Genomic DNA, 17295 nt, shown 5'->3' with positions numbered 1-17295 from the left:
TAAAAATCCCAAAAATCCCAAATCCCAAAAATCCCATAAACCTCAAAACCCCAAAAACCCCAAAAATCCCAAAATCCCAAAAATCCCATAAATCCCAAAAATCCCATAAATCCCATAAATCCATAAATCCTAAAAATCCCAAAAATCCATAAATCCCAAAAATCCCATAAATCCCATAAATCCCATAAATCCCAAAATCCCATAAATCCCAAAAATCCCATAAATCCATAAATCCCATAAATCCCCAAATCCCATAAATCCCATAAATCCCATAAATCCCAAAATCGCAAAAATCCCAAAAATCCATAAATCCCATAAACCCATAAATCCCATAAATCCAAAAACCCCAAAAACCCCAAAAATCCCAAAAATCCCATAAATCCCAAAATCCCATAAATCCCATAAATCCATAAATCCCATAAATCCCATAAATCCATAAATCCCATAAATCCCATAAATCCCATAAATCCCAAAATTCCAAAAATCAAAAAAATCCCAAAAACGCGAAAAATCCCATAAATCCCATAAATCCCATAAATCCCAAAAATCCCAAAAATCCCAAAAATCCCATAAATCCCAAAACCCCAAAAATCCCATAAATCCCATAAATCCCATAAATCCCAAAAATCCCATAAATCCCATAAACCCCAAAATCCCAAAAACCCCAAAAACGCCAAAAACACCAAAAATCCCAAAAACCCCAAAATGCAAAAAATCCCATAAATCCCATAAATCCATAAATCCCATAAATCCCAAAAATCCCAAAAACCCAAAAGTCCCAAAATCTCAAAATCCCAAAAACCCCAAAAACCCCAAAAATCCCATAAATCCAAAATCCCAAAAATCCCAAAACCCCAAAAACCCCAAAAATCCCAAAAATCCCAAAAACTCCAAAAATGTGAAAAATCCCAAAAATCCCATAAATCCCATAAATCCCATAAATCCCAGAACCCAAAAAACCCCAAAAACCCCAAAAATGCGAAAAAAACCCAAAATCCCAAAAACCCCAAAAATGTCAAAAATCCCAAATTTTGAAAAATCCCATAAATCCCATAAATCCCATAAATCCATAAATCCCATAAATCCCATAAATCCAATAAATCCCATAAATCCATAAATCCCAAAAATCCCATAAAATCCCAAAAATCCCATAAATCCCAAAAATCCCAAAACCCCAAAAACCCCAAAAACCCCAAAACCCCAAAAATCCCAAAAATCCCAAAAACCCCAAAAATCCCATAATTCCATAAATCCCATAATCCCAAAAATCCCAAAACCCCAAAAAACCAAAAATCCCAAAAAATCCCATAAATCCCATAAATCCATAAATCCCATAAATCCCATAAATCCCATAAATCCCAAAAATCCCAAAATCCCATAAATCCCATAAATCCCATAAATCCCATAAATCCCATAAATCCATAAATCCCATAAATCCCATAAATCCCATAAATCCCATAAATCCCATAAATCCCCAAAATCCCATAAATCCCATAAATCCCATAAATCCCCAAAATCCCATAAATCCCATAAATCCCAAAATCCCAAAAATCCCAAAAATGCGAAAAATCCCAAAAATCAAAAAAATCCCATTAATCCCATAAATCCCATAAATCCCATAAATCCCATAAATCCCAAAAATCCCATAAATCCCATAAATCCCAAAAACCCCAAAATCCCAAAATTCCATAAATCCCAAAAATCCCCAAAACCCATAAATCCATAAATCCCAAAAATCCCATAAATCCATAAATCCCATTAATCCCAAAAAATCCCAAAAACCCCAAAATCCCAAAAACCCCAAAATCCCATAAATCCCATAAATCCATAAATCCCATAAATCCAATAAATCCCATAAATCCCATAAATCCCATAAATCCCAAAAATCCCATAATTCCCAAAAATCCCATAAATCCATAAATCCCATAAATCCATAAATCCCAAAAATCCCAAAAATCCATAAATCCCATAAATCCCATAAATCCCATAAATCCATAAATCCCATAAAATCCCAAAAATCCCAAAAATCCCTAAAATCCCCAAAATCCCAAAATCCCAAAAATCCCAAAAATCCCAAAAATCCCATAAAAATCCCAAATTACCGACGAGGGAAGTCCCGGAGGAACTTTCCGGATTTTCTTTGTCTGAACTTCTGGAAAAAATGGGGAAAAAATGGGAATTTTGGGGTTTTTGGGATTTTTGGGATTTTTGGGGTTTTTGGGATTTTTGGGGTTTTTGGGTTTTTGGGATTTTTGGGGTTTTGGGGTTTTTGGGATTTTTGGGGTTTTGGGATTTTTGGGATTTATGGATTTATGGGATTTATGGGATTTTTGGGATTTTTGGGGTTTTTTTATTTTTGGGATTTTTGTTTTTTTGGAATTTTGGGATTTTTGGGATTTTTGGGATTTGTCACATTTTTGGTTTTTTGGGATTTTTGGGATTTATGGGATTTTTGGGGTTTTCGGGGTTTATGGGATTTATGGGATTTTTTGGGATTTTTCACATTTTTGGGATTTTTCGCATTTTTGGGATTTTGGGATTTTTGAGGCTTTTGGGATTTTTGGGATTTATGGGATTTTTGGGGTTTTTGGGATTTATGGGATTTATGGGATTTTTGGGATTTATGGGATTTATGGGATTTTTGGGATTTATGGGATTTATGGATTTATGGGATTTATGGGATTTTTGGGGTTTTGGGATTTTTGGGATTTATTGATTTATGGATTTTTGGGATTTATGGGATTTCTGGGATTTATGGGATTTATGGGATTTATTTATTTATGGGATTTATGGGATTTATGGGATTTATGGGATTTATGGGATTTTGGGGTTTATGGGATTTATGGGATTTATGGGATTTATGGGATTTTGGGGTTTATGGGATTTATGGATTTTTGGGATTTATGGGATTTATGGGATTTATGGGATTTATGGGATTTATGGATTTATGGGATTTATGGGATTTATGGGATTTTGGGATTTATGGGATTTATGGGATTTATGGATTTATGGGACTTTTGGCATTTATGGATTTATGGGATTTATGGGATTTATGGGATTTATGGGATTTTATGGGATTTATGGATTTATGGATTTATGGGATTTTTGGGATTTATGGGATTTATGGGATTTATGGATTTATGGGATTTATGGATTTATGGGATTTATGGGATTTATGGATTTACGGGATTTATGGGATTTTTGGGATTTATGGATTTATGGGATTTATGGAAATTTGGGATTTATGGGATTTATGGGATTTATGGATTTATGGGATTTTTGGGATTTATGGATTTATGGGATTTATGGGATTTATGGAAATTTGGGATTTATGGGATTTATGGATTTATGGGATTTATGGGATTTTTGGGATTTATGGATTTATGGGATTTATGGAAATTTGGGATTTATGGGATTTATGGGATTTATGGATTTATGGGATTTTTGGGATTTATGGATTTATGGGATTTATGGGATTTATGGAAATTTGGGATTTTTGGATTTATGGGATTTATGGGATTTATGGGATTTATGGGATTTATGGGATTTATGGGATTTATGGGATTTTGGGATTTTTGGGATTTATGGGATTTTTGGGGTTTTTGGGATTTATGGGATTTATGGGATTTTGGGGTTTTTGGGATTTATGGGATTTATGGGATTTTTGAGTTTTTATAGGATTTTTGGGGGTTTTGAGTTTTTTGTGGGGTTTTGGGGGTTTTAGGGTTTTGTGGAATTTATGGGATTTATGGGATTTTTGGGAATTTTGGGATTTTTGGGATTTTGGGGTCACTCACCCACAGAAGATCCGTGCAGGGGTCTGGGGCTCACTGGGATTTATGGGATTTATGGGATTTTTATGGGATTTTTGGGATTTTTGGGGTTTTTTTGGGGGGTTTTAGTGGTTTGGGGATTTATAGGATTTTTGGGATTTATGGCATTTATGGGATTTATGGGATTTTTTGGGGTTTTTGGGATTTATGGGATTTATGGATTTTGGGGTTTTTGGGATTTATTGGATTTATGGGATTTTTGGGGGTTTTGGGATTTTTGGGATTTATGGGATTTATGGGATTTTTGGGGGTTTTGGGATTTTTGGGATTTTTGGGATTTTTGGGATTTTTGGGATTTATGGGATTTTTGGGATTTATGGGATTTTTGGGGTTTTGGGGTCACTCACCCACAGAAGATCCGTGCAGGGCTCACTGGGATTTATGGGATTTATGGGATTTATGGGATTTTTGGGTTATTTGGGATTTTTGACGTTTTTATGGGATTTATTGGATTTTTGGGGGTTTGGGGATTTATAGGATTTTTGGGATTTATGGGATTTTATGGGATTTTTGGCATTTTTTGGGGTTTTATGGGATTTTGGTTTTTTGGGGAGTTTTTGGGGGTTTTGGCGTTTTTCGGGTTTTGGGATTTTTTTGGATTTATGGGATTTATGGGTTTTTTGGGGTTTTTTGGGGGTTTTGTGGGTTATGGGATTTTTGGGAATTTATGGGATTTTTGGTGGTTTGGGGGTTTTGGGGCTCACTGGGATTTATGGGATTTTTGGGATTTATGGGATTTTATGTTTTTTTTGGGATTTTGGGGTCACTCACCCACAGAAGATCCGTGCAGGGCTCAGTGGGATTTATGGGATTTATGGGATTTATGGGATTTTTTGAGTTTTTATGGGATTTTTGGGTTTTTTTGGTTATTTTTGGCGTATTTGGGGGTTTGGGGATTTATGGAATTTATGGGATTTATGGGAATTTTGGGTTTTTGGGATTTTTGGGGTCACTCACCCACAGAGGATCCGTGCAGGGGTCTGGGGCTCACTGGGATTTATGGGATTTATGGGATTTTTATGGGATTTTTGGGATTTTTGGCATTTTTGGGGGTTTGGGGATTTATGGGATCTATAGGATTTTTGGGATTTTGGGGATTTATGGGATTTTTGGGATTGTTGTGGTTTTTTTGGGGGTTTTTGGGGGGTTTTAGTGGTTTGGGGATTTATAGGATTTTTGGGATTTATGGGATTTTTGAGGTTTTTGGGATTTATGGGATTTTTATGGGTTTTTTGAGTTTTTTGTGGGGTTTTGGGGGTTTTAGGGTTTTGTGGAATTTTGGGATTTTTGGGATTTTTGGGAATTTTAGGGTTTTTGGGATTTTTGGGGTCACTCACCCACAGAGGATCCGTGCAGGGGTCTCCGGCGCGCGCTGGTCCCGTACTGGTAGAACTGGGAGCTCGGCTTGGTGGGGGACAGCGCTCCGGGATTGGCCAATTCCAACCCCAAATCCTGTTCCAAAATCCCAAATCAGACCCCAAATCCGATCCCAAAATTTATCCCAAATCCCACCCCAAAAATTACCCCAAATCCGATCCCAAATCCGACCCCAAATCCCAAATCAGACCCCAAATCCAACCCCAAAATTCACCCCAAATCCCACCCAAAATCCGACCCCAAATCCTGATCCCAAATCCCAAATCGAATCCCAAATCTGATCCCAAAACTCATCCCAAAATTTACCCCAAATCTGATCCCAAATCCGACCCCAAATCCCAAATCCGATCCCAAATCCCAAATCCGACCCCAAATCTGATCCCAAATCCCAAATCTGATCCCAAATCTGATCCCAAATCCCAAATCCGATCCCAAATCCGATCCCGAATCTGACCCCAAAACTTATCCAAAATCCGACCCCAAATCCGACCCCAAATCCGACCCCAAATCCGATCCCAAATCCCAAATCAGATCCCAAATCCGACCCCAAATCTGATCCCAAAACTCATCCCAAAATCCGACCCCAAATCTGACCCCAAATCCGACCCCAAAAATTATCCCAAATCTGATCCCAAATCTGATCCCAAATCCCAAATCTGATCCCAAATCTGATCCCAAAATTTATCCCAAATCCCACCCTAAAACTGACCCCTAATCTGATCCCAAATCCCAAATCTGATCCCAAATCCGACCCCAAATCTGATCCCAAATCCGATCCCAAAACTGACCCCAAAATCGATCCCAAATCCCAAATCCGATCCCAAATCCCAAATCCAACCCCAAATCCGATCCCAAATCTGATCCCAAATCCCACCCAAAATCCGACCCCAAATCCTGATCCCAAATCCCAAATCTAATCCCAAATCAGATCCCAAAACTCATCCCAAAATCTGACCCCAAATCTGATCCCAAATCCCAAATCAGACCCCAAAACTCATCCCAAATCAGACCCCAAATCTGACCCCAAATCTCATCCCAAATCCCACCCCAAATCTGATCCCAAATCTGACCCCAAATCCCAAATCCGATCCCAAATCTGATCCCAAATCTGACCCCAAATCTGATCCCAAATCTGATCCCAAATCCCAAATCTGACCCCAAATCTGATCCCAAATCTGATCCCAAATCTGATCCCAAATCTGATCCCAAATCTGATCCCAAAATTCAACCCAAATCCCACCCCAAAAATTATCCCAAATTCAACCCCAAATCCCAAATCTGACCCCAAATCTGATCCCAAAATTGATCCCAAATCCGACCCCAAATCCCCAATCCGATCCCAAATCTGACCCCAAATCCCACCCAAAAAATTATCCCAAATCTGATCCCAAATCCCAAATCAAATCCCAAATCTGATCCCAAATCCCAAATCCGACCCCAAATCCCAAATCTGACCCCAAAACTGATCCCAAATCTGATCCCAAATCCCAAATCTGACCCCAAATCTGATCCCAAATCCCAAATCTGATCCCAAATCTGATCCCAAATCCCAAATCCGATCCCAAATCCCAAATCTGATCCCAAATCCCAAATCTGATCCCAAATCCGACCCCAAATCCCAAATCCCACCCCCAAAATTACCCCAAATCCGATCCCAAATCCCAAATCCCAAATCTGATCCCAAATCTGATCCCAAATCCGATCCCAAATCTGATCCCAAATCTGATCCCAAAATTTATCCCAAATCCCACCCCAAAAATTACCCCAAATCCCAAATCAGATTTCAAATCCCACCCCAAATCCAACCCCAAATTCAACCCCAAATCCCAAATCTGACCCCAAATCTGACCCCAAATCTGATCCCAAATCCCAAATCTGATCCCAAATCCCAAATCCGATCCCAAATCTGATCCCAAATCTGATCCCAAATCCCAAATCAGATCCCAAATCAGATCCCAAATCCGACCCCAAATCTCATCCCAAAAATTTACCCCAAAAATTATCCCAAATCTGATCCCAAATCTGACCCCAAATCCCACCCCAAAACTGACCCCAAATCCGATCCCAAATCCGACCCCAAAAATTACCCCAAATCCGACCCCAAATCCCAAATCCGATCCCAAATCTGATCCCAAATCTGATCCCAAATCCCAAATCTGACCCCAAATCTGATCCCAAATCCCAAATCTGATCCCAAATCCCAAATCAGATCCCAAATCTGATCCCAAATCTGATTCCAAATCCGATCCCAAATCCCAAATCAGATCCCAAATCTGATCCCAAATCCGACCCCAAATCTGATCCCAAATCCCAAATCTGATCCCAAATCCCAAATCCGACCCCAAATCCGATCCCAAATCTGATCCCAAAACTCATCCCAAATCCGACCCTAAATCTGATCCCAAAATTCACCCGAAAACTGACCCCAAATCCTGATCCCAAATCTGATCCCAAATCTGATCCCAAATCCCAAATCTAATCCCAAATCCGACCCCAAATCTGACCCCAAATCTGACCCCAAATCCCAAATCTGATCCCAAATCCGACCCCAAAACTTATCCCAAATCCCACCCCAAAACTGACCCCAAATCCGACCCCAAATCCCAAATCCGACCCCAAAACTTATCCCAAATCTGATCCCAAATCCGATCCCAAATCTGATCCCAAATCCCAAATCTGATCCCAAATCCGATCCCAAATCCTGATCCCAAATCCGATCCCAAATCCCAAATCTGATCCCAAATCCGATCCCAAATCCGATCCCAAATCCCAAATCAGATCCCAAATCTGATCCCAAATCTGACCCCAAATCCCAAATCTGATCCCAAATCCCAAACCTGATCCCAAATCCAACCCCAAATCTGATCCTAAATCTGATCCCAAAACTTATCCCAAAACTTATCCCAAATCCCACCCCAAAAATTACCCCAAATCCGATCCCAAATCCCAAATCTGATCCCAAATCTGATCCCAAATCCGATCCCAAATCTGATCCCAAATCTGATCCCAAATCCCAAATCCGATCCCAAATCTGACCCCAAAATTTACCCCAAATCCCAAATCTGATCCCAAATCTAATCCCAAATCTGATCCCAAAAATTACCCCAAATCCCACCCAAAATCCGACCCCAAATCTGATCCCAAATCCCAAATCAGATGCCAAATCAGAACCCAAATCTGATCCCAAATCTGATCCCAAAATTTACCCCAAATCCCAAATCAGATCCCAAATCTGACCCCAAATCCGATCCAAAATACAACCCCAAATCTGATCCCAAATCCCAAATCTGATCCCAAATCTGATCCCAAATCTGATCCCAAATCTGATCCCAAATCCGACCCCAAATCCCAAATCTGATCCCAAATCCAACCCCAAAATTCACCCCAAATCCAACCCCAAAGATTACCCCAAATCCGATCCCAAATCCCAAATCCCACCCCAAAAATTATCCCAAATCTGACCCCAAATCTGATCCCAAAACTTATCCCAAATCCGATCCCAAATCTGACCCCAAATCCCAAATCTGATCCCAAATCAGATCCCAAATCCCAAATCTGATCCCAAATCCGACCCCAAATCCCAAATCCGACCCCAAATCCGATCCCAAATCTGATCCCAAATCTAATCCCAAATCTGATCCCAAATCCCAAATCTGAACCCAAAACTTGTCCCAAATCCGACCCCAAATCCCAAATCCGATCCCAAAACTGATCCCAAATCCCAAATCCGATCCCAATTCTGACCCCAAAACTCATCGCAAAATTTACCCCAAAAATTATCCCAAATCTGATCCCAAATCCCAAATCCGACCCCAAATCCGATCTCAAATCCGATCCCAAATCTGATCCCAAATCCCAAATCCGACCCCAAATCCGATCCCAAAAATTATCCCAAATCCGATCCCAAATCCCAAATCCAACCCCAAATCCTGATCCCAAATCCCAAATCTGACCCCAAATCCGACCCCAACACTTATCCCAAATCTGATCCCAAATCCGATCCCAAATCCTGATCCCAAATCCCAAATCCGATCCCAAATCCGATCCCAAATCCGACCCCAAATCCGACCCCAAATCCCAAATCCGACCCCAAATCTGATCCCAAATCTGACCCCAAAATTTATCCCAAATCTAATCCCAAATCCCAAATCTGACCCCAAATCCCAAATCTGACCCCAAATCCTGACCCCAAATTCGATCCCAAATCCCAAATCTGATCCCAAATCCGATCCCAAAATTTATCCCAAATCCCACCCCAAAAATTACCCCAAATCCTGATCCCAAATCCCAAATCTGATCCCAAATCTGATCCCAAATCCGATCCCAAATCTGATCCCAAATTCGACCCCAAAATTTATCCCAAATCTGATCCCAAATCTGATCCCAAATCTGATCCCAAATCCCAAATCCGATCCCAAATCTGATCCCAAATCCGATCCCAAATCCGATCCCCAAATCTGACCCCAAATCCGACCCCAAAATTTATCCCAAATCCCAACCCAAAAATTACCCGAAATCCGATCCCAAATCCGATCCCAAATCTGATCCCAAATCTGATCCCAAATCTGATCCCAAAACTTATCCCAAAACTTATCCCAAATCCCACCCCAAAAATTACCCAAAATCCGATCCCAAATCTGACCCCAAATCCCAAATCCGATCCCAAATCCGATCCCGAATCTGATCCCAAATCCCAAATCTGATCCCAAATCCCAAATCCGATCCCAAATCTGATCCCAAATCCGACCCCAAATCCCAAATCTGACCCCAAATCTGACCCCAAATCCCAAATCTGACCCCAAATCCCACCCCAAATCCTGATCCCAAATCCCAAATCCGACCCCAAATCTGATCCCAAATCTGATCCAAATCTGATCCCAAATCCCAAATCCGATCCCAAATCCTGATCCCAAATCCCAAATCAGATCCCAAATCCGATCCCAAATCCCAAATCTGATCCCAAATCCCAAATCTGATCCCAAAACTGACCCCAAATCTGATCCCAAATCCGATCCCAAATCCCAAATCCGACCCCAAATCCCAAATCCTGATCCCAAATCTGATCCCAAATCTGATCCCAAATCCCAAATCTGATCCCAAATCTGACCCCAAATCCCAAATCTGATCCCAAATCTGATCCCAAATCTGATCCCAAATCTGACCCCAAATCCCAAATCTGATCCCAAATCTGATCCCAAATCTGATCCCAAATCTGACCCCAAATCTAATCCCAAAATCCGACCCCAAATCCGGTCCCAAATCCCAAATCCCACCCCAAAAATTACCACAAATCCTGATGTCAAATCCCAAATCCGACCCCAAATCCGATCCCAAATCCCAAATCCGATCCCAAATCTGACCCCAAAACTCATCCCAAAATTTACCCCAAAAATTATCCCAAATCCTGATCCCAAATCCCAAATCCGATCCCAAATCCCAAATCTGATCCCAAATCTGATCCCAAATCTGATCCCAAATCCCAAATCCGACCCCAAATCCCAAATATTCCATATTATTAAATATTATTTATTTACCTATAATTAATTTTTATATTTTTAATTTTATATAGAATGGGGTATATATTTTATATTATTAAATATAAATATTATTAATTTTCATATATTTTATTTTATATAGAATGGGTTCTATATTTTATATTATTAAATATATAAATATTATTAAATTTTATATATATTATTTTATATAGAATGGGTTCTATATTATTAAATGTTCTAAAATATTAAATATTATTTATCTTGAATGGATTTTTATATATTTTATTTTATATAGAATGGGTTATATATTCTATATTATTAAATATTATTTATTTATCTAAAATGGATTTTTATATTTTTTATTTTATATACAATGGGTTATATAGTCTATATTATTAAATATTATGTAGTTATCTGGAATTTATTTTTATATATTTTATTTTATATAGAATGGGTTCTATATTCTATATTAAATATTATATATTTACCTAGAATGGATTTTTATATATTTTATTATATATAGAATATGATATATATTCTATATTAAATATTATCTATTTATATAGAATGAATTTTAATGTATTTTATTTTATATACAATTCAAATATAGGATGTATTCATATATGACATATTAATATATAGAATGTATTCCAATATAGAATGTATAATGTATTAATGTATAGAATATATTCAAATACAGAACGTATAAAATGGATTAAAATACAGAACGTATTGAAATATTCTATACGTATCAAACCTATAGAACAGGAATACATCCCGTGCATGAATACGCAACCCACGCCTATAGAATGCATTCTATACGTGCCGAACCTATAGAACCAATTCCTCGTTCTATACATTAAACAGGCGAAACGCAGAAACTCCAGGGGATAACGGCTCTGAATTATTGATTCCATACATCCCATATAGGAATCCCGACAAATCCAATCGGCCATTTCCGATACCTCCTAATCAATCCCGGCCTCGGAGCTCCGAGATCGGTCCGGACCGCGGAGCTCCGCGGGGAAAGAGCTCCGAGCTCTGAGAGCGGCCCAAAGCGTGGAGCTCCGCGGGAAAAGCAAGAGCTCCAAGTGCGGAGCTCCGCGGGGAAAGCGCTCCGGGAGCTGCAGAGCTCCGCGGGAAAAGAGCTCCAAGTGCGGAGCTCCGAAGGAGAAGCGCTCCGGGAGCTGCGGAGCTCTGCGGGAGAAGCGCTCCGAGGCGCGGAGCTCCGAACGAAAAGCGCTCCAAGTGCGGAGCTCCACGAGAAAAGAGCTCCGGGAGCGGCCCAAAGCTGCAGAGCTCCGTGGGAAAAGCGCTCCGAGGCGCGGCTCAAAACTCGGAGCTCCGCGGGAAAAGAGCTCCGAGGTACGGCCCAAAGCGCGGAGCTCCGCGGGAAATGAGCTCCAAGTGCGGAGCTCCGCGGGGAAAGCGCTCCGGGAGCTGCAGAGCTCCGCGGGAAAAGAGCTCCAAGTGCGGAGCTCTGAAGGAGAAGCGCTCCGGGAGCTGCGGAGCTCTGTGGGAAAAGAGCTCCAAGTGCGGAGCTCCGAAGGAGAAGCGCTCCGAGGCGCGGAGCTCCACGAGAAAAGAGCTCCGAGGTACGGCCCAAAGCGCGGAGCTCCGCGGGAAATGAGCTCCAAGTGCGGAGCTCTGCGGGAAAAGCGCTCCGGGAGCTGCGGAGCTCCACGGGAAAAGAGCTCCGAGGGAAAAGAGCTCCGAGTGCAGAGCTCTGCGGAAAAAGAGCTCCGAGCTCCGGGAGCAGCCAAAAGCGCGGAGCTCCGCGGGAAAAACGCTCCAGGAGCGGCCCAAAGCGCGGAGCTCCGCGGGAAAAGCGCTTTGAGCTGCGGAGCTCCGCGGGGAAAGAGCTCCGAGCTCCGGGAGCGGCCCAAAGCACGGAGCTCCAAAGGAAAAGCGCTCCAAGTGCGGAGCTCCGCGGGAAAAGAGCTCCAGGCTGCGGGAGCGGCCCAAAGCTGCAGAGCTCCGCGGGAGAAGCGCTCCAAGTGCGGAGCTCCACGGGAAAAGCGCTCCAGGAGCGGCCCAAAGCGCGGAGCTCCGAAGGAAAAGCGCTCCAAGTGCGGAGCTCCGCGGGAAAAGCGCTCCAAGCTCCGGGAGCGGCCCAAAGCGCGGAGCTCCGCGGGAAAAGAGCTCCAAGTGCGGAGCTCCGCGGGGAAAGAGCTCCGAGCTCCGGGAGTGGCCCAAAGCGCGGAGCTCCGCGGGAGAAGCGCTCCAAGTGCGGAGCTCCACGGGAAAAGAGCTCCGAGATGTGGAGCTCCGAAGGAAAAGCGCTCCAGGAGCGGCCCAAAGTGCGGAGCTCCGCGGGAGAAGCGCTCCAAGTGCGGAGCTCCACGGGAAAAGAGCTCCGAGCCGCGGAGCTCCGAAGGAAAAGCGCTTTGAGCTGCGGAGCTCCGCGGGGAAAGCGCTCCGGGAGCTGCGGAGCTCTGCGAGAAAAGAGCTGCGGGAGCGGTCCAAAGCGCGGAGCTCCGCGGGAAAAGCGTTCCTGGAGCGGCCCAAAACTCAGAGCTCCGCGGGAAAAGTGCTCCAAGTGCGGAGCTCCGAAGGAAATGCGCTCCAAGTGCGGAGCTCCGCGGGAAAAGAGCTCCGAGCTGCGGAGCTCCGCGGGAAAAGAGCTCCGAGCTGCGGAGCTCCGCGGGAAAAGAGCTCCGGGAGCGGCCCAAAACTCGGAGCTCCGCGGGAGAAGCGCTCCGGGAGAGGCCCAAAACTCGGAGCTCCGCGGGAAAAGCGCTCCAAACGCGGAGCTCCGCGAGAAAAGAGCTCTGAGGAACGGCCCAAAGCGCGGAGCTCCGCGGGGAAAGAGCTCCAAGTGCGGAGCTCCGCGGGGAAAGAACTCCGAGAAGCAGCCCAAAACGCGGAGCTCCGTGGGAAAAGAGCTCCAAGTGCGGAGCTCCGCGGGAAAAGAGCTCCGAGGAACGGCCCAAAACTCGGAGCTCCGCGGGTAAAGAGCTCCGAGCTCCAGGAGCGGCCCAAAGCGCGGAGCTCCGAAGGAAAAGCGCTCCAAGTGCGGAGCTCCGCAGGAGAAGAGCTCCGAGCTGCGGAGCTCCGCGGGAAAAGAGCTCCGAGGAGCGACCCAAAGTGCGGAGCTCCGCGGGAAAAGCGCTCCAGGAGCGGCCCAAAACTCAGAGCTCTGCGGGAAAAGCGCTCCAGGAGCGGCCCAAAGCGCGGAGCTCCGAGCTCCGGGAGCGGCCCAAAACTCGGAGCTCCTCGAGAAAAGAGCTCCGAGGAACGACCCAAAACTCGGAGCTCCGCGGGAAAAGAGCTCCAAGTGCGGAGCTCCGCGGGAAAAGAGCTCCGAGATCGGCCCAAAGCGCGGAGCTCCGAGGAACGGCCCAAAACTAGGAGCTCCGCGAGAAAAGAGCTCCAGGAGCGGCCCAAAACGCGGAGCTCCGCGAGGAAAGAGCTCCGAACTGCGGAGCTCCGCGGGGAAAGAGCTCCGAGTGCGGAGCTCCGCGGGACAACAGCTCCGAGCTGCGGAGCTCCGAAGGAAAAGCGCTCCAAGTGCGGAGCTCCACGGGAAAAGCGCTCCAAGTGCGGAGCTCCGCGGGAAAAGAGCTCCGAGAGTGGCCCAAAGTGCGGAGCTCCGCGGGAAAAGAGCTCTGGGAGAGGCACAAAACTCGGAGCTCCGCGGGAAAAGCGCTCCGGGGGCGGCCCAAGGGGCTTCAAGCTGTGGAGCTCCGTGGGAAAAGAGCTCCAAGTGTGGAGCTCCGCGGGAAAAGAGCTCCGAGCTCCAGGAGCGGCCCAAAGCACGGAGCTCCGAAGGAAAAGCGCTCCAAGTGCGGAGCTCCGCAGGAGAAGAGTTCCGAGCTGCGGAGCTCCGCGGGAAAAGAGCTCCAAGTGCGGAGCTCCGCGAGGAAAGAGCTCCGAGCTCCGGGAGCAGCCCAAAACTCGGAGCTCCGCGGGAGAAGCGCTCCGGGAGCTGCGGAGCTCCGCGGGAAAAGCGCTTTGAGCCACGGAGCTCCGAAGGAAAAGCGCTCCGGGCTGCGGAGCTCCGCGGGGAAAGAGCTCCAGGAGCGACCCAAAACTCGGAGCTCCGCGGGAGAAGAGCTCCGAGGAACGGCCCAACTCCGCTCCCCCAAAACGCAATTAGGGGGCGCCGCTAATTAAGCGGCGGCGGTAATTAACGCCGCGGCCGCCTCATCGAAATTCTCATCAGCGCTGCTTCGCCGGCGCCTCATTCATATGCAAATGAGCTCTAAATAGGCTAATTAAGGATGGGACTCGTTTGGGTTAACCCGATGAGAACCGCGGGAAGAGCGAAGGGGAAATTCCCATTAAATTATCCCAAAAATCGCATTAATTATCCCAAAAATTCATTATTAATCATAAAAATATTCCCTATTAATTATCCCAAAAAATCCCATTAATTATCCCAAAAAATCCCTATTAATAATCCCAAAAATTTCCAATTAATTATCAAAAAAATTCCCATTTAATTATCCCAAAAATTCCCTATTAATTATCCCAAAATTCTCTCTTAATTATCCCAAAAATTCCCATTAACAATCCCAAAATTCCCATTTAATTATCCCAAAAATTCCCAATTAATTATCCCAAAAATTCCATTTTAATAATCTCAAAAATTCCCATTAATTATCCCAAAAATCCCAATTAATTATCCCAAAAATTCCCATTTAATTATCCCAAAAATACCATTTTAATAATCCCAAAAATTCCCATTAATTATCCCAAAAATCCCATTAATTATCCCAAAAATTCCCATTTAATTATCCCAAAAATTCCCATTTAATTATCCCAAAAATTCCCTATTAATTATCCAAATATTCCCTATTAATAATCCCAAAATTCCCTATTAATTATCCCAAAAATTCCCATTAATTATCCCAAAAATTCCCAATTAATTATCCCAAAAATTCCCATTTAATTATCCCAAAAATTCATTATTAATCATCCAAATATTCCCTATTAATTATCCAAAAATTCCCATTAATTATCCCAAAATTCCCTATTAATTATCCCAAAAATTCCCGATTAATTATCCCAAAAATCCCAATTAATAATCCCAAAATTCCCATTAATAATCCCAAAAATTCCCTCTTAATTATCCCAAAAATTCCCATTTAATTATCCCAAAAATTCCCATTTAATAATCCCAAAAATCCCAATTAATCATCCCAAAAATCCCATTAATTATCCCAAAAATTCCCATTAATTATCCCAAAAATCCCACCAATTATCCCAAAAATTCCCATTTAATTACCCAAAAATTCCAATTAATTATCCCAAAAATTCCCAATTAATTATCCCAAAATTCCCAATTAATTATCCCAAAATTCCCATTAATAATCCCAAAAATTCCCATTTAATTATCCCAAAAATCCCATTAAATTATCCCAAAAATCCCATTTAATTATCCCAAAAATCCCATTAATTACCCAAAAATTCCATATTAATTATCCCAAAAATTCCCATTTAATTATCCCAAAATTCCCATTTAATTATCCCAAAAATTCCCAATTAATGATCCCAAAAATCCCATTAATTATCCCAAAAATTCCCATTTATAATCCCAAATATTCCCCATTAATTATCCCAAAAATCCCATTTAATTATCCCAAAAATTCCCAATTAATTATCCCAAAAATTCCCAATTAATTATACCAAAAATTCCCATTTAATAATCCCAAAAATTCCCAATTAATTACCCCAAAAATTCCCATTTAATTATTCCAAATATTCCCCATTAATTATCCCAAAAATTCCCATTAATTATCCCAAAAATCCCATTAATTATCCCAAAAATTCCCATTTAATTATCCCAAAATTCCCATTTAATCATCCCAAAAATTCCCTATTAATTATCCCAAAAATTCCCATTAATTATCCCAAAAATTCCCATTTAATTATCCCAAAAATTCCCATTTAATCATCCCAAAAATTCCCTTAATTATCGCAAAAATTCCCATTTAATTATCCCAAAAATCCCATTAATTATCCCAAAAATTTCCATTAATTATCCCAAAAATTCCCTTTTAATTATCCAAAAAATTCCCATTTAATTATCCCAAAATTCCCATTTAATTATCCCAAAATTCCCTATTAATTATCCCAAAAATTCCCGTTAATTATCCCAAAAATTCCCAATTAATTATACCAAAATTCCCATTTAATTGTCCCAAAATTCCCATTTAATTATCCCAAAAATTCCCTATTAATTATCCCAAAAAATCCCTTTTAATTATCCCAAAAATCCCATTTAATCATCCCAAAAATTCCCAATTAATAATCCCAAAATTCCCTATTAATTATCCCAAAATTCCCTATTAATTATCCCAAAAATCCCATTAATTATCCCAAAAATTCCCATTAATAATCCAAAAATTCCCATTTAATTATCCCAAAAATCCCAATTAATTATCCCAAAAATCCCATTTATAATCCCAAAATTTTCCATTAATTATCCCAAAAATTCCTCTTAATAATCCCAAAAATTCCCATTAATTATCCCAAAAATTCCCAATTAATTATCCCAAAAATTCCCTATTAATTATCCCAAAATTCCCTCTTAATAATCCCAAAAATCCCCTTAATAATCCCAAAAATTCTCATTTAATTATCCC

At 42.2% G+C, this 17295-nt stretch overlaps 1 protein-coding gene across 13 annotated transcripts in view; it reads right to left on the bottom strand.

Annotated features, from left to right (window-relative positions):
• Window positions 1-17295, bottom strand: part of LOC140682075 (transcription factor 4-like) — a 177439-nt gene that overhangs the window by 106291 nt on the left and 53853 nt on the right. For 12 of the 13 annotated variants that reach the window (XM_072922987.1, XM_072922992.1, XM_072922990.1 and 9 more), the window contains 2 exons: window positions 5171-5285; window positions 2103-2152 (listed from right to left, as the gene is read on the bottom strand). In XM_072922987.1, the coding sequence (XP_072779088.1) occupies window positions 2103-2152; window positions 5171-5285 (165 nt within the window). The remainder of the gene's footprint in view (window positions 1-2102; window positions 2153-5170; window positions 5286-17295) is intronic. The other variant, XM_072922991.1, reaches the window with a different exon arrangement.

This window comes from Taeniopygia guttata, chromosome W, assembly GCF_048771995.1.
Source record: "Taeniopygia guttata chromosome W, bTaeGut7.mat, whole genome shotgun sequence".
Taxonomy (NCBI): Eukaryota; Metazoa; Chordata; class Aves; order Passeriformes; family Estrildidae; genus Taeniopygia; species Taeniopygia guttata.
Note: the sequence above shows the minus strand (reverse complement) of the source record. Positions and strands in the feature narration are given on the sequence as shown.